Genomic DNA, 18,269 nt, shown 5'->3' on the forward strand with positions numbered 1-18,269 from the left:
GCCCTCTATTCATTCAGCACCTGACTACTGTATTAGGTAATTAATCAGTACTCTGTTTAACTTGCATAAAACAGGTGAGATTTTTAGAACAATATTGTGCCTTAAATTGGTCTCAGAGTGTCAGCATCAAAATGATTCAGTATATAATGAGGTTTTATAACAAGGTAGAGTTAAATATTGATTAGATCACTGCTGTTGCTCTAGTATTGACACTAGTAGGGATAGTACAAATGTGCTTTATGAACTGCACAAGCGTGACCATAATATATACCGAGAACAAGGTGAGTTTTAGCAAACTTTTTCTTTACTAAAGTCTCTTGTTATAAATTACACAAATAACTTTATAAACAAATCCCCCCCCAGCTTGCATTTTGTTTAAAGTAATAACTTTATATCATACAAATAAAGAAATTTCAAGTATGAAAAGTGCATTATTGCAATAATACCTCTTTGCAAGTCCAAAAATCTTGGTTTAGAATAAAACTGTAAAGTGTAAAAAAGGAGTAAAACAATCAGTGCCATCTATTCATTCAAGAAGTCCAACATCTTAAAAATGATGCTTAGTGTGTTGCAGAGGCAGATTTACATCTGAAAGCAACATGTAATTGAAAAGAAGCTATGTGTGTGTTCATCATTTTGCACTATTAATTCTTTTCCCCTAGTTTTCTTCACCTTTCTTGGCAGGAATTCACAATACAAACAGTGCTTGTCCTCACATATCATCCATTCTGTGCTGCTGCCACTTGCATGGTTCCAAGGTCTTCATCCTCCTCATGCATTCGCTTTAAACTTCCTGCAAAAGGCAAGAGGAAGGAGGATGGGTCTGAAAAGATCAGCTCTACCAGCACACAGCTGTGTGCAGGACTACAGCGCAGTTGGTACTGTCTCTGCCCTTGGAACACATTCAGCTTTTGGACAGCCAGTTGCTGACAGCACTCTTCTTCCCTCACACTTCTCCATGTGACAGAGAAGTTTCCTAGAATTCATCATTTTTTTGCACTCCCTTTACATCTCTCCCCAGCTTCATTTTCACCAACCCTTAGCAGGGGCTGCTACTGGCACACCTCTATACAATGAAGGTAACATTTTTACGTGCCCTAATGCCCTGTGATCCGTCCAAAGGCAGAGCAACACTTTTTTTTTTTCCCCCAGAGCAACTACTTCAATTTTAAGGGCAGCAATTATGTCCTGAACCTTGGCTGCTTTCAACCTGTCACTCTTGATTCCTGTAGGGAACTCAGGGGTTTTTGAAGGATGGGGAGAAGCAGGGCCCTTCTCCAGTATGGTATGGAAGTGCAGACACCGCCACAGGAAAGGTCAACCATAGGAGAACAGAACATTGAAGTACTGCGTACTGAAGTTTGAACATAGCTTGCACACCAACTGCAGCCATCCCCTTCCCAAAAGTCTGATATTCACTGCCGATGGGGGTTTACTTAGGGAGTGCAAAAGTCACTTCACCAACACCAGGTAAGACATGCAGCATCACATACAACCAGAGAGGCTTCTGACCTGTAGTACCAGGTGGAACCGAGAGGGATCTCTCCAACTGCAGTGGTGACATCATCTGGATGGTTAATTTTGCTAGATAGATGGCTTCATATTCCTGAAAAAGTTTAATAATACATATTGCTATTAATATGGCATAATGCTTTGTAAGGACAAGAAGGACTAATTGAGAGAGTTCACCAGGACGGACTGGACAGTATCTTACAGCAGGGCAGAGATTTAAAGGAGGAGAGTTCTTTGTTGCTTTGATGTGAACAACAAAAACTGTCAGGAAGGCAGAGGGAAAAAAAAACTTAAAGGATGACAAAAAATGGATTTAAGGAAGAGAGTAAACTTTCATGAAAAAAATTCTGTGAGAACATTCAGAGAACTTGCTGTGTCCAGAAGGCAATTCAGATGGCAGGAACAAACCAAACTTAGAACACAGTCACTTCAGAGATTTGTTACAAGGACAAGCCACACATGGCCTTGAAGTTGCGTTCTAGTGAGCTGTCATGCTTTTGGTGCTACACAACTCCTCCTAAGACACCTAAGTAATAGCAGAGACGCTGCAAATCTGTTTCAACATACTGTCCTGAAGTTTGCCCACCATTCACCCAAGAGACTCCTGGAAGATGATAAAGCAACTTCATGGCACCACTGTTTGCTGTTTCAGACATGCAAGTTTCATCACCTATGAACGCAAGTGTCAAGAAGCATCACTGATGCCTGCCACTGTACTCACTTTGCAGTTTCCTTAGCCAACAACTAAGCTGTTTCAGAGATTCTTAATCACTGCACAAACCAGGATTTTTATTTCTCCTCCATTCCTGGATTTGCTTTGTCTAAAGCTTAAGTCTAATGAACTAGGGTACCTACTCATCTTCCTCCTGTGCTCTACTATACCTTCTGACATTTACTTGAAGCATACTTTTACAGTAAACGTTAAGCCTAAGTAGAAACAGCTGTTTCGCAGGGAGACGCTTCATCAAATGGCTTTTGAGTTATGACCAGCAATAAAAAAAAAAGAAAAGAAAGTCACCTGAAGTTGATGGACAAATCCAGCATTAGGATTAATACAGAATCTTCTTTCTTGAACGTAAGTAAATGCGTCCCTTAAAAGTAGAAGGAGAAAGAAAATACTTCAGTGGAAAACAGGCTATGTGACAGAAGCGTCTGTGGTTTCAGCATAATTCTTCCAATTATCAGTTTTTAGGAAACATACAGCCTCTAAACGGTCCTCAGAACTGGTCTGTATAACTGTAATTGTTTGGGCAAAATAGGAAGCAGTAGTTGTAAACCCCCACCTCCAGTCTTCAGCTTGCTGGCCTGCCTTCAGCACACTGCTTAGAACAGCCCCTTGGGGCCTCTCCTATAGTTTTACAGCGAGGCATCAAGCTGTGTAGGCTGGTATCCTGCTTCCACGAGCAGCAGGTACCTACTTCTTAAAGAAAGGATGTAAATGAACCTGCAGTGAAATGAAATGGAATAGCTTGCCCTGTGTAAAGTCTTCACTCAATCTCAGTAATAACTGGCTTATGCGTCAACATACAACTGTTTACATTCCCTCCAAAATTATTATTCGCTTACACCACTTAAATTAAAAAAACTAACGCCTACAGACGTATCAGACTTCGTATCTGTACTAAAGTACTCTCTCACTGCAGCCTTTTCAGACAAATGGTTAACTGCATGATCAGGTGCTGTTCTTACCTGTACTTCACCCCAAATGTTTCCATTATGTATGCAATAACTAAGGCGGCACTGAAAAGAAACAAAAAAATTAGTAAAATATATATTTCTAGTGTTTAAAAAAAATTAATAAGGAGGATAGAGAGTTTCCTACCTTCTAGAAATCCCTGCATTTCCATGGACAAGAACTTTCCCTGGGAAGGGAAAAAACCCAATGAACCATACTTGTACAGACTGAAAGAAATTCCTTGAAACTTAGTTTTCCCTTGTTATGGAGAACTACACAGTAGCAAGGTACATCCTTAATAATAGGTGTGTCTTACTTCACTGTAGATTACTAACCACACTCTGCCCATCACTGTCCTGGGATACGGAAGCATGGATTCCTGCCCCTGGATTTTTAGTAACAGAATCTGCATTCCAGGACTACAATGCAGATTTAAGGCCCCACATTAGAGAGGGGAAGAAAAAACCTCATAGACTGAATACAGTTGTGTTGAAAGTGGGGGAAAAAAACCAACCAGATATATGAAGAGGTTTGTTTTCTAGTTGAGGCAAAAGAAGAACACTTTGCTCTAAACATGTATAATGTAGTTCAAGTCAAGCATCAAAAATATCTCAAATTTAAGAAAACCTCATACTTAAGAGCCTCTAATACATACCACTAAGTTAGTTGTAAAGCTTTAACAATGTATTAATAAATGAAGGAAAAAAGTTAACATGATTTTACCTCCACTTTGTAAACTTCCATCAATAAATTCTTTAGTCTAAAGAGAAAAAAAATTACAGGACTCAGTTTCAGATTATTCTAGATGTTACTGCTACTTGCATTTGAATTTGGTAGAATTTTTGTATCACTCTTTATATACTGTGACAATAATGCCCGCTGTTTATACAGACTTAGACATCACTTCAGCTGGACATTTGTACTTCTTTAGTACTTTTAACTCCCCATAAAATTGTCAGTGACAAACTAGTGCAAAGCCAGAAACAAAAATGCATAAAAATCCAGCACGTGCCTTTTGCCATCATTATGTCACGTGTTATGCCACTATAATTAAACGTAACTTCCAAACATCTTTGCTTAACAACGCGGGGGAAAAAAAACCCAACCAAGCAAAAACCCACCCGCACCAACACGGCTTGGACCACACTACTGATGCCTGTGTCTTCCTAGAAGTTCTCCAATGGTATTTTCAGTTATAGAAGTAGGTCTAATCAATCTATAAGGTGAGCCGTGATGTAGTGAGGTCTGGGGAATACTGCCAGGTTGAAACAGCTGATTAGATGAAAAGCAAAAGCTAAATAATTTACGGTAGGGAAAATTCAGACTAGACTCCTAAAAACATACCAACACAGAGCTACTAAGATGTCAGTAACTGCAAGATCTGCAGAGGATGCTGTTTGATCAAATGGCATTACACTTCGGAAAAGCTGCAAGCCAAGCCATCAACTGATTTGCCTCCTTGCTCTGCAAAAACATGACCACCTCTGCCTCATACGGGGAAGCCAGAAGAGCTTTTTGGTGGGGTTTTTTGGGGGGGGTGAAGGAAGGAACAAAACGCTTTTGCTCTGTTGCAAACTAACCGAAAATAAGGATACAAAACCATAGCTCAAAACTAAGTGTTTATTTTAGTTCCAAATGTCAGTATGTAATGGGTACAGTTACTTCTTAATTCCTCTACAGTAAGCACGTTTCAAGAGGCTGTAAAACTTCATTACACCAACTAGTAACTATTTTCTCCTGAATTTGTTTTTGTATTTGACACAAGTGATGTAAATACTCTTGAGCTCAAAAAAATAAGTTTCCTACAGGCCAAGGGTTTCCAAAATAACTAGCATTCTCCCATGACCTGTTTTCTTTTTGGGTTGAGACCAGTCTTTTTTTTTTTTGTTTTCCTGAGACCACAGTAAGATTCATCTCTTGCAACTCTGCCTCTGTTTCTATACTTGTAAAAAGGAGTTAATCACAATTACTAAAGTGGCAATAATAAGGTCACTTAAGAGTTCTCAGCCCTTCCAGGTGCCTCAGGCTGGGTATCCCAGATTTGAAATTTGCTATCTGTTAGTTCAGAAAACTCCTACTGGGCAACTCCATTCCCCATCCATTCAGTTGAACACACAGATACTTACCATAGGGAAAAATCGTATTATATTCTCAACTGGATTATCTGCAATATCCAAGACTAAATACCTACAACGAAAACAGTTGCTATGAGTACACAATAACACCAAGTTGCAGGCACCTGTACATGTACAGCTGATTAAACCCTGTTACAACACTCAAACCTGCAGAAGGAAGGCAGCACTACACTCCTGGCTTTACTTTCTGGTCTGAGATCCAGAACATCTACAAATAAGCAACCTCTGGAGCTGTCCTTACCAAGGAAGTAAGTGAGGAACAACATCCCCTGAAAAAAAAAAATCACCTCCCAGAGTGGAAGAAATTCGTAAGTGACTCAACTCTGAAAGCAGCGTACTACATGCTCACATGCTCTCTACCAGTTTGTAAATACAGGCCAGTGTTCTTTCCTGGGGCTCTGTGCAACTTTTTCAGAGATATGCACACTGTGATTGAGTTACCTCAAATGTTTTATTAGTAGGGCAAACTGCACTGAGAACTAACAACTTTAAAACTGAAGACAATCACTGTAAACTAGTGGATACTTCTCATTTGCGGTGCTGTCTATTAAAGTTGAATGGATGAATAAACTTCATGGTTTGGATTTAAGAGTCTTCCCACACCTTAGCACATTTTTCAAATACTTTTGACAATATGAAAATATTTGGGAAGAACACTAACATATAAAGATTTCGTTAATAGGAAATAAGGTGTTTAAAAGCAAGATATTTCATTGCTTGCAGTTCTGCATGTTATGATCATTTCTCACCTAAATAACTGTTGGAAGTTTGGTTTAATAAAATTTGCTTCAATGTTTTGCCGTATGCATATCACATGGGTTATGCCATGTTTCTGAAGTATAGGTAGCTGTGGAAAAAAAAGAGAAAAACAGGTTTTTTAAAAAAAATGACTGAATCCATCTATTGCAGAGTAATAAAAAGAAAAGCTATACTTAAAAATACAATAGGGCTATATCATGTCCTCGAGGAAAATCGGAGTTAGTTTTCTAATATTCATAGTGTGAAAGATTGTGTTTCAAAAAGACAACACACAACCATTAGAAGCTGCAAGTAAAAAGCATTCCTAACAATGATAAAAAGAATAGGCAATAAAGGTGGCATTCAATGAACTTGTTTGTCTCTGCCCACCTTTCACTTTGCCTGAAATTGCAAGTCTCTACATGATGCAGGAATTTTCAGCTAGCACTGAATTTTTGCTGGAATCAGACCATTAAAAGTAAGATAATTTAAACCATGAGGTAAGCTTGCAGATACAAGCTTTCCCTTAGCAGTGCTTGACTTCATTTGGAGATGCAATTTACCTTATTTTACGGCGTATATGTGAGTTCCCAGTTCTGATTTGCATTGCAGCACTTTAGCAAAGGAAATAGATTGCCTGATCAGTCATGTGCAAGTCTCAAATGTTTTACCTTTTTCTAAGAAAAAATGATATTCAAGCTTAACTACAAGACTCAATTTTCAATATAAAAAAGCTCACACATGAACGCTCACTGCAAGTAGTGTGCAAGTCACTTCAAACTTGCATTTTTCTCCGGTTTGTAAGGCGTAGGTAAAGCAGACTCAGCTGAATTGAGAGAGCATGCACGTGTGTGTGTGTACCAACACATGCAGACCTTCAAGCCACGTAAAATAATCAATCAGGGCTCTTTTTCATTTTTCTCCTGAAGCAACCCTTTAGCTCACAAGATTATTAAGGAAAACGCAGCCTTGTAAGCATCAACTGCCCAAGCACGTGGCCGAGGCAGTAGTTCAGGTTCACTTTGGAAAGGGGAGGCATCCACACCGGCCCCAATCAGATAATCCTGCAGGCTAAAGGGACCATCCCATAAACGCACCATGTATTACTTCTGCTCCAGCATCTTTCGTGTTCCAGTTCAGGATTGCAACCAAATTTACACCTTTATAGATAACACTTGAACATACCACCCCAGTAACAAATCGCCACAGCAAAGTTTCCTTATGAGACACTATTCTGAAAATCATACCTTGCTTTTCATAGCTGAAGAATATGGGCCTAAAAATAACCCAGGTAAAATTTCCTAGGGGGGCAGAAAAACAGACATTTAATATCAACTCAAAATTATTTGAAATAATACATTGCACTCAACTCAGACTATGGCCATGGAAACAAGTAATTTATATATTAGTGAGAGATGTGCTATCAAGTGTTGTTTATAACAGGACAAGGGAAAAAAAAATCGGTTTGGCAAAATAAAAGAAACATGATCTTTGTGCAGGAGATCTTGTTCTGGAACAGGAATCAAGTCCTTTATTTGGATTAAGTTCCAGTTTGATTACTACATCTTACCCAGCCCCAGATCAAATGAAGGGAACTCTAACTTTGTATATAATTGTGTCTTGTAATTAATTCCAAATTGCTCTCATGGAAAAAACATGGTCCTTAAGTGGTAAGTCCTCTAGCCTTGCCCTAGTAGTAGGAAAACACCAATTTTTATTGGTGGGGAGATAAATGGTTAAAGACACGTAGGTCTGTAGATCTTGTGCAAAGATTTGGCTGGCATCATGGTAGGAAAGTTTTAATTGTCTTGAGAACACTTCTAACCAAATTTAAGTCAAAAAACAAAGCTCCAATGCATTTTTAGCAGCCACCTCCTAAAAACATTGATAAAAACAAAGCCATAGTATTTTGGGGATTGTGAAGCAAAGGACAAGATTACCTTTTTGGTTCAGTACTCGCACAACTTGCGATCCAAGCACACCTGCACTCTAAGCTGGCAATTCTCGCACATCTCACCCACGGTGTTGCCTGACACTTCACCCCCAAGGACTTTGATACCAGCTCCTTTGTAGGGCGCTTTCTGTTTCTTACTGCACGCACCACGGGTTTTGACTCAAATAGTAAATGGAAAGGTGTCATACCTGCATCTCTCTCCTCATGGGATAGGTCCAATCCTTAAAATAAAACAAAAAATAATTATATAGGCACATAAAGGGAAAAACAAATTCAGATAGAGATCTTATGTAACAGTATCAAAATCTATTTTCTACAGGTGGGACAAGCTACCTGCCACACAACAGGTACATTGCTTATGCTTACTGCTAACTCTCCACGTGGATACCAGTAATGCTCTAGTGCAAGGAACACTGCTTTGAAAGCTAATGTGAAGAAACCTTAAGCACTCTACGTCATCACTGATGAAGCCTGTGCAGAACAGCCAGCGTGTTGTACATCCGCACCTCAGCTTTCTGCTTAGAAGCTTCCCTTGGGGGGAGGAAGAAAAAGGGAAAAAAAGCTTTAGAATATTCTGTACTAGCCACAGTAGAAAAAGAGTTCCTTTGACTGGTACATTCCTATAGCCACTGAAAAAATAGTTAGAAGATAACAAGTATAGCAGGTAACTCCCTTAAAATCTACACTGCCTCACCTAATACATTCAAACTAACTTTACTTATTCTGAATATTCAGGATTTAGCTTTAACAATTCCAGAGACTTATATTCTCCATGAACACTGCAAGCTATTCAAGTGAACTTCCACTTTTCTCCATCCTAGACAGTTACACCAGGAAGGATCCTTGCACAGTAAACACATATGCTTGTGCTCAGCCACAAGGACGTGGTACTCCTCGTTGGTTAATTTACAGCTAGCACATCACACCCTTCCACAGAACCTCAGACCCTTAAGTTTGTGCAGGTTCACCACTCGGGAGCCACCCCTTCCCAGCTGACTATTTATTATCATCCAACTCAATCTATCAGAACTGCCCAGGGCAAATGCCAGGATCAACATTTTCATCCTTCACTCCATTTTACAGAACTGCCAAGGCTGAACAGAAGAATGCTCAGGCAGACTCTATTCCTGTCTTTCCTTCTTTACAACTCCCACTGTCCTCTATTAACAGGCTCTTACTCATTCTTTGACCCTCACACATGAAGGAGTTGTAGCTGAGATCACAGCTACCAGCTGGAGGAAAAAAAAAAGGGAATAGTCAAACATATCAAGTCAAATAGACTGCATACATTTATTTACATAACTTTGTTGTTTGCTCCACACACACACCGGCAGCTAAGAAAAAACTTTGCCATATGTTGTTCTTGTTCTATTCCAATCTCCTCAAAACTATGGGAAAGTTAAGTTTTAAATATTCCACCTCTGAAGCGAGGTCAGGATTACACCGAGAAAGATCCAGGCCATTAAAGCACCGTATTGTCCACCTTTGCACCTGCAGTTGTACTGGTAGCATCAACTGCACATTAACCTTCATTTTACCAAGACACACAAGAAAAATCCAGTGCTTCCCCCAGACACACACACAGTTTCACAGCGAGGTTTTGCTAGCTCTTGGTAGTAGAATGAGAAAGGATTTTGGTATCAGTGCAGTTATTCTGGAAACCACCTGAATTGAATCTGGGACAGCATTTCTGAGAAAGCAAACAAACATTAAGCCACTCAAAAGAATTCTTTGAGTACTACCTAAAATGGTAGTACAAACAGAGAAATAAAATACACTGAAATGGCCATTGCTAAAGACACAGAGAGGCAGCTAAATCATTTCTGCGTGTTCTAGTTGTAATAACAAAAGCTTCTGGTAGTAGAAAGCAGAAAACCTGTGACAAAAGATGGTATTTCCAGAACTGTATCCTTTGAAGGTTGACCTAAGTGTTTTAACATAATCCTGTTGTCTCACTGCATATCCAAAACCATAATTCACTCATCAAAAAGTAAGAAACCCCCAGTTCTGTCCAAGTATAAGACCAAGAGTAATTAACTCTGAAAAGCTCAAGCTACGCTCCAAGAGTATACAAGCGCTTAAGTGGGTTTATTACCCCATTTGTAGAATTTAAAAGTTCTAATCTGGAGCATAACACACACAGAAATTCATCACTACTTTGGTCAAGGGGACTTAACAATACATCACAAATATTCCTTTTGAATGCATTAGAAGCAGGAAATTGTGTTAGTCCCAACAGCTGTAAGCTGGGCAAAGTAAGCAAGCAAGAATTTAGCAATATACAGTCCAAAGGAAACCAACACCCAAAAGACAACACATGCCCCAGATGTTCTGAACAAGAAAAAAAATGTCAGTATTGGCTCCAGACATTAGTCTTCAATGTTCCTCAAGAAGCCAAAAAGATACAGTTTCCAATGGGATTTAGTCTACAAAATAAATGTCTGAAAGATGATGTATAATAAAACATTTCATCAGAGACAAGTACACAAACTACTGAAACAGCAAGTCTGGTGATTTCCCGACAGCCATTCAAGGCTTTTAAAAGTAACAATGCAAGATTATTCAGATGTTATGCAAAATTATGTAAAAAACATATTAATGTAGACTGAACTCAAGCAGAGGTCTCATTTTAAGGAACTCATTCATCAACCGTGTTTTCCACACTGTCTGAAGCACCCAGCAGACAAATTACAACAGAAAGTTTCTCTTTTTTCAGAAGAAATACAAGAATGTCACTAAGAAAACAACTGATGGTGCCAGAGCTGGAGAGAGTAACAGCACTCCTTGCTGCTAAGTATTTGGTAGGTTCTACAGAATCAGCAACAACTCACTGGAAGACACGATCTTCAATACTCACAAGACACAAAAGTAAAGAGAAAGAACGCAAAAAAATAACCCCCCCAACTCCAACGTTTTAAAGAGGAGCCGCTCACGTCTGACAGATCTTCCCAAACTAGACTGTGATTCACTGATGGACAAGTTAAAAAGATCTCTCAGTTGTTTTGCTGAGGGTGTTCACAGCATGTACCTGCTCCATCACAAATGAAATGCCGGGGACTATCTAAAGCACTTCAACTACTGTCCCAGAAAACAGCAACTAGCAAGGGAAATAAGGAATAAAGCACCTTTCAAAGCCCTCCCTTCCCCATCTACAGCCAATCTCTTGCTGAAATAAATTGAAGATATGAAAGAATAGGTGAGACTTGTCTACACTACAAAGATCTTCTCGACGACCAATATCCAAACTACATCAAGAGTTACTCTGCCAATAGTTATGGTTATTCTGTCAATATTTTGCCATAGCTATACCTGTTCTTCTTTAGAAGAACAGTTTAATGGCAAAAAACCTGACACCTTACACTGACATATGCAAATGCACATACATGTGGACTTTTTCCTGAAAGAGTGACTGTGTCTAGGACTTAACATAAAATTCCTATTATGAATTTTATGTTAATTAGTTTAACAGCCCTGACTTTGAGACTTGTCTACACTCCAGATCTGCATAAAAGCAAAAACTGTGGCTTTTAAACACAGCACCACAAGGTACCTTATGCAATCCGCGTATGCCTCACCAGAAGGAATCTAGTGAAATGGATTCACATGACATCGCTTAACTGGTCCCTAACCGACAGTTTAAGTCTGAAGAACCATCTAATTTTCACATATAAAAGGTATATCCTAGTCAGTCTTTGCTGAAGCTCAGCTTTGGTTGAAAGGCAATCCACAGTACTGCACTTTCATTATTATGGTTAAACTCCTGCTGCCTTATAATTAGCAAAGCCTGCAAACCACAGACTGCCCTAGATGAAGGAAGAACCTCTCAAAGGTGCTGAAAAAACCACCAGTAAAATAAATCAAATCAGTAGTTTGCAGAAGGAGAATCCAACACTGAGGAGTATCTTTTCTAGATTTCAGCTGCTGCCACTTACCCATGCAGCATCACTGGGCATCAGCCACCATCTGCAATGACTCTCCCTGCTTTCAAGACCATTACTCGAGTCCTTTTGAAAAGCTGCACGCAACTCCCAGTAAAACCTTCCTGACCACTGCAGGTTTCTGACCCTTTTCCAAGACTCAGACAGCTCTTTTATTGTTGATTAATATCATCACTTACCTCTGTACCAATTCTTCTTCCCATTGTAATTCATCACAGCAAGACCTCTGCATGACTGACCGTTCCTCGTGTACCTCAAAAACCTAGGGCTGTCAGACTCCTCTTGCCTAAATTTGTTTCCCTGTCTGGTGGAATATTCATATAAGCTATAAAACTCAAAAGTCTCTCCTCCAAACCTCGTACAACATTCTTCCACAAGTTGTGAAATCAAAGCTGAAGACAACTGTTAGGGCAACGGCAGCCACATTCTGCTGACCTGCTTCAATCCTTCATCTGCTCTGGCCAATTGATCTCTTGGCTATAACTTTGCACCGCTCTGTACAGGAGATTAAAATGACAGCTAAACACAGCGTTATATCAGAACAGTCAGAGGGCACGATTACATTAACTGCCAACACTACTATCACTCCCCCCAGCAGGCTACAGCTTGGACTGTGGATGGGTCCCGATCCCTTAACGATTACCGTGACACAAAAGCTTTATGCTTAATTCTGAGGCAGCTTTAAGTCTAATTTACACAATGAAGTGAGATCACATCTTTGTTTTGAAACTATTTTAGACAATATTTTTGAAAAAACTCCCAACTGATACAGTCCAACAAAAGGGGGGAGGGTGGACATTACCATTAATAACACGTACAAAAATAAAAGTTCATTACACCAATGGCCTTTGTAAAAAGGAACAAACAGTTGTCAAAAGAAACCGTGAAATACTAAAGTAGTAAGAGAGCATACTGATTTGCCATCTTTTAATAAGAAAACAGACAAGTTAAATGAAGTACTGAAAACACATTCAAGAAAAATATGTGAGTATTACTGAAACCTGTGATGTCCATCACTGTGAAGCATGCTACTTTAAGGGCCTCAAAATGAGCTACAAACAAGAATGAAGTAAAAGGCTCTGTCTTCAGTTTCAGCCATGCTTCATGTTCTTGGACAGTTATTCCAGTTAGAAGCAATTTTTTTAAATATATGTATTTTTTAATATATATATAGAATAGATTTATTTCACAGGGAAAGGACTTGCAACAATCATTTAGTCCAACTGCCTGACCACTTCAGGGCTTAATATATATTTTTTTTTCAGGTAGAAGCCCTAGTGCAAGTACAGAAAATATAAAAAAATTAAACCCTGTGTTTTTGTTCATGCAAGATGCGGGCATGCCACTAACAAGAACAGAGCTACACTAGGTAGGCTAAGGAAGGCTTTGACAGTACTGCTAACCCAAAGCAGCAGCTGGTTAAAGGATGAGGTTACATTCCCACCCTTGCACAGTTGTTTAACCCGATGATCGCCACGCTCAGGAAACTATAACGGCCCAAAACTAACAGCTTTTTTAGCAAAGCTGGTTGTCCACCAAGTAGGCTCCCTGCTCCAGGTCACCACAGGTCACACAAGCATCGGGACAGAAACAGTGACAGCACCAGACAGTTGGCAGGACGGGTAGAACCACTTCTTAGCAAAGCCAGCCATCAGATGGGCTTTGCTGTGACGGCTATCCCCCCTCGGCCACAGGTCCCACTTCGGTCAGTCTCAACCACGGTAACCATGGGCTGGGAAGCAGTGGCCAACGGTGTTTTCTGTGTATTTGTAAGTACTTGGACAATGGGAAGTCCTCACCGTACAGATAGCTTTGCTTTTGAAAATACAAAGGAAGACAAAGGCAGGAAGGTGGAGAGAAAAAACAAGAGCAGGTGGGAATGACAGAGCACACAGAGGAAGGAAGAAGCGTACAACAGGAAAATAAAGGTTACTTTGGCAAAGAGAAACACAAGCCATGGAAAAGGCTAAAAGGTAGAGGAAGGCAACTAAGGGAAAGTGGAAACATAACACAGATAAGAAACAAATGTTTCTTATTTGACCCATTCTGTAACATTGGCCCAAAAGATATCTCTACTAACTCATTAAGCAGCAATTATCACACAGGGTCACCAGCACTGGCTTTTAGTAAAGCACAATAGAGGCAGAATTCTTCAGCCTATACAAAATGCATAGCCAAGTGGCAGGACTGCCACACTTTTTGTATTATTTTCTTCTTCAATAGACTTGCACAGAAGCAGAGACTCACGTGAATTTTCTCTAGTACTGTTTCTCCTGCGTTCACCCCATGGCAATTCTACCCCCTACAATAAAAGGTCTCAATGATTCACTTTTTACAAAGAATCTGTAGAATGTGCACTAATGAACAAGTTTTACCAGTAACTGATAAAGGACAAGTTCTATTCAGATTATTATTGGAATTGTTTACAATAGTGCAAGTATGTCCTTTTCCATGCTTGTATTTTTTTTTTTTCCTCCTCTTTTTTTTATTTTAAGAACAGCCTCTTGAGTCAGGGTACACCGAGACAGCCAAGGACCACGCGGGTCTCTTTACAACCCTCATTTAGATAAATCCCCCCATGCTTTAAGTCCCCGGTTCTACAAACTGCTGGAGTGGCGAGCCACCTTCATGCTTGTGTGCTTCGACGGGCTTCCCACGGCCGCAAGGCGCGAGTTCATCACGACCGACGAGACTGCTCAGCTTCAGCTGCCACGCTGCTCTTCTTTGGATACATGCAAAGTAGTCTGGTAATATCCCACAGAGTTCGGATCAAAATCTGTCACCTGATTTACATTTCCCAGCATGACATAGCATTTGTTTTAAATTTCTTTCGCTCTATTATGTGGGCAGGTAAAATAAATATTATAATAAGGGCTTCCTACTTATTTTAAAGAGCCTGCAGAGGAGGGGAATCACTTTATGTTTGTTAAGAGGGTTATTTGTGTTTCCTATCAAAAAAAAGAGTAAAAAAGCCTAAGAGATTTGTTCTACCTTTAGATGGACTGCACTACTGCACAGTTTAAAAAGCAGTCAAAAATACATTAGCATTGCAGACTAAATATAGTGTCAAGAAATGTACATTTCTTCAAAAGTCACGTGCTAAAGAAAGCTCAGGTTTTACACACATAATAAAAGAGCAAATATGACTGCTTAGTCAATAAGCTGATGATTCTATTACAAGAGCCACGGAGAGTCCTAAAAAAATTCTAAATACATCCTGAAGACTAGTTTACTCAGGCTGCTTGCAAGCTAATACGCTAATGTTTTAACAAAGAAATGAACTGGTAATGATTGCTGTGTTCCCATTACTTATATCCTACCTCTATTTTGGTTTTGTTGTTTAAAATTTAATGGGGAAATAATTTCCATTGAATTCCTTGACTTATTCCACTCCTTATTTACCATCTTCCCAAAAAGTGCCAAGATGTCTCAGCACCGATATGCCAGCACACACCAACTGTTTTTAACCCCACCCTCTTTTAATAGGTCTTTAGCCATATGCCTTGGTACCGGGGGGAAAAAACCCAGCATTTCTCAAATTTAAGAAAGTTTGAGACCTCATCCTGGAAAATGTGCCAACTTTAGAAAGACATATATAAATCTAAGCTTAGAAATGGTTTCCATGCCATATATGATCAGTATTACTCATAAAACTTTGATATTTTCACTATTGCCAATCTGTAAAAGAACACATACAGTTTATAGACATTCACAACATATACCAGAAAAGCTTTGCAAGACGGTGAGTTACACATTGAACAGCCAAAAATTAAAAGTAGAAAGCACTCAAATGGCATAAGGACCTGTAAAAAGTTCAGCTTTTAACCACCACAGACTCACCAGTGGCGGACGGAAGGTGGTTTGTTCCAGCCTTCGTTAGCTCACCTTGCAGAACTGGGCAATTCACACGGAATGGACTAGGGGAAGCACCACCAGCCAGCCCTGACACACGCTCGCACCCAAGCGTGGCCAATGCCTGCTAATACCTGTCTCTGCTTGACCTATAACAAACACGGTTTCACTGCCTGAATGAACTTTAAGTATACACAAAGTGCAGAGGAAAAAAAAAAAAAAAAGTGACACTAAGAGTACTCAGAAGAACAAACTTCTGGTCTGTCAATTCCTGAGATGGTATCCGATTCGGAACATGAAGCAGCAAGTAAATATCGCCGGCGTTTTTTAACCTGGCAGTTCACAAGCTCCAAAATGTACCATTAGCCAAGGTCAGTAGTTTAAAAATCCAGCACCTTTTAATACTAGCAACATTGCAAACAGTCTACAGGCCAGAAAACTGACCTATTTATCTAGAGCACGTTTCTGCAGTCTGTCCAAGTCAATCCAACTGCAGGCTGCTGTCACCCCTCATCAGCCAGCCTTGCTCGCTCTCCGACTTCCCTTGTGCCAGCAGTAGGGAGTGTGAAGTTGTGCAGTCAACCAGATCAGCTCACTGATTTGGCTTTTTTTTTTTTTATTATTTAAGCTGTGACAACGGTGACGAGTGTCAGCTGGGAGAAGGAAGCTGGGGGGTGGCCATTAGACTATCCTAAAATGACCAAAGTTGCACTTACCCTTGAGCAGCCTACATGGGGAATGCCTGGTGTGCTTCCTGGAGATCTCTCTCCTCCACTTCCCTCCCCTCCAAATATCTTGAAATCAAGTCTACCAAGACAGCATTAAACCATACGTAACCAGCTTCCTGAAATAATTCTAGAAAGCACTCCTCGTTGAAGAACCTCCTCGCAACAACACACAAGAGAGGATCTTCAGCTTTCCATGAATAACTACATTTTGTGGGCAGAATGATTTTAGTTTCCTCAGTTTGCTTTTCCAAAGCACCTTTCTCAAGGATTGGGCTGAAGGACCAAGGGTGAAGTCTCGTATGCTCTGCTTAACAAGTTGCTCCACAAGAACTTTGACATTTTCACACTGGCTTTAACTTTTTGATTTCCCCAAATACTCCAACTATAGTGTATTTAGGTCAAGTCAGACACAAACATCAGGTGCTGAAAAAAAAAAAAATTAACTTACAGTTTTTAAAACTACTCCTTGAAATTCTCCACTACGGTCTTGCAGCATGTGAAGTTCTAACATTCCATACATTATACTATTGAGAGATAGAGCATGAAAAAAGCAAAAAATAAAATCTACTCTGAAGGATACTGTATTATAATTTCAGTTTTTATCAGCTAAGAATTGTTAGACTAGCAGCGACCTCTGTTTTTAAAACTACTTTAACACACATTCCTTTTTAGCCATTCTTGTTATAAACACGTTCGAAAAGCCATCCAGGCTAATTTAGTTAACCATTCTCAGAAGTAACTGTAGATAACATGATTGGTTTCTCCAGGAAGAAAAAAAAAAAAAAAAAAAAAAGATATTTAAAAACAAACAAATCATAAACCTCACAGGGTGGTATATAATTTGTATTCAGATACAAATTGATTACAACTTCCTGAAAACCACCAAGATGACTTGTAAACACCTCTGTTGCTCTGAAGTGAAGAGGGTATTAAATCTTGACAACCAACCCAAAAAAAGACAAGACCGTAGTAGCTTCCATATTTCAGGTAACTTAGGACAGTAACAGCAGTCAACAGTCAGTCCCTTAAAACAGAAATAAACGTTGATGTTTATGAAATATGCAACCATCTATGGACCTCTGGAGAGCCCAGACACTATCAACTTCCCACACGAAGGCTGTGACATTTTGCATTAAGTATCTGACACTACCAAAGCAGGACGCTCAGGGCTGTTTGTGACACACAAAAACACACCACCAGCATCCAGGGTCAGAACTGAGAAGCTAAGCCAAGTTCAGAAATCAGACACCGGCGCTGACCCGACTCCTCCGACACCACGCAGGGTGCAGTTTAGTCTTAGCAGATATTGCCACCTGTCTTAGTTCGCAGAGAAGCCTTGGCTCTTGGAACACGGTAAAAATGCCTCCCCACCAGACTCACCAGAGAACCAAATTGTTGCTTGAGTATCTAAGAGTTAGCAGACACCAACTGTTTGGAAGGGGACACGCAGGTACTCGCTGCTAGCAGCTCACTACCTTTCTGCACGTACAAAAAGGGGCAAGCAGGCAGCCGGCAGCAGATGGAGGACAGGACGGGTGACCATACAAAGGGAGAGGGAACAGGCAAGGGGAAAGAAAAAGGGCAGCTAAGAGGCAGGCCACGACAGACTGAAGCACCGAAGAGGGGACACCCCAGCCGGCAAGCTGAGCGGGGGCGGCCATCGCAGGGCAAGGGGAGAGGTGAACCGGGGGGCTTCCGTGACAGCAGGCACCCTCCCTTCGGCAGGCAGGGCTCGGC

General features: G+C 40.2%; 1 protein-coding gene across 2 annotated transcripts; it reads right to left on the reverse strand.

Moving 5' to 3' along the window:
* Window positions 1–299: 299 nt before the first annotated feature.
* On the reverse strand, window positions 300–13,032 carry STYX (serine/threonine/tyrosine interacting protein). 2 transcript variants are annotated; one of them, XM_035901372.1, is made up of 11 exons: window positions 12,132–13,031; window positions 8,203–8,235; window positions 7,308–7,361; window positions 6,072–6,169; window positions 5,314–5,374; window positions 3,911–3,947; window positions 3,335–3,374; window positions 3,202–3,252; window positions 2,531–2,603; window positions 1,513–1,606; window positions 301–793 (listed from the first exon to the last, which is right to left on the reverse strand). In XM_035901372.1, the coding sequence occupies exons 1-11, from the start codon at window positions 12,153–12,155 to the stop codon at window positions 720–722; spliced, it is 639 nt and encodes a 212-aa protein (XP_035757265.1). In that variant the 5' UTR covers window positions 12,156–13,031; the 3' UTR covers window positions 301–719. The 2 variants fall into 2 exon arrangements, with proteins under 2 accessions (XP_035757266.1, XP_035757265.1); XM_035901373.1 differs by lacking the exon at window positions 7,308–7,361 and having other exon boundaries at window positions 300–793; window positions 12,132–13,032.
* Window positions 13,033–18,269: the final 5,237 nt, after the last annotated feature.

Source organism: Egretta garzetta, unplaced genomic scaffold (assembly GCF_000687185.1).
Source record: "Egretta garzetta isolate BGI_Z169 unplaced genomic scaffold, ASM68718v1 scaffold1399, whole genome shotgun sequence".
Taxonomy (NCBI): Eukaryota; Metazoa; Chordata; class Aves; order Pelecaniformes; family Ardeidae; genus Egretta; species Egretta garzetta.

What these genes read in the sequence shown, in the direction of transcription:
- STYX (XM_035901372.1), bottom strand. Translation starts at nt 12,155, where the DNA reads ATGGGAAGAAGAATTGGTACAGAG. An exon ending in CCATGAGGAGAGAGATGCAG is followed by an intron (nt 7,362 to 8,202) that starts GTATGACACCTT and finishes CTGCCCCCCTAG; the next exon opens with GAAATTTTACCTGGGTTATT. An exon ending in AATGCAGGGATTTCTAGAAG is followed by an intron (nt 3,253 to 3,334) that starts GTAGGAAACTCT and finishes GTTTCTTTTCAG; the next exon opens with TGCCGCCTTAGTTATTGCAT.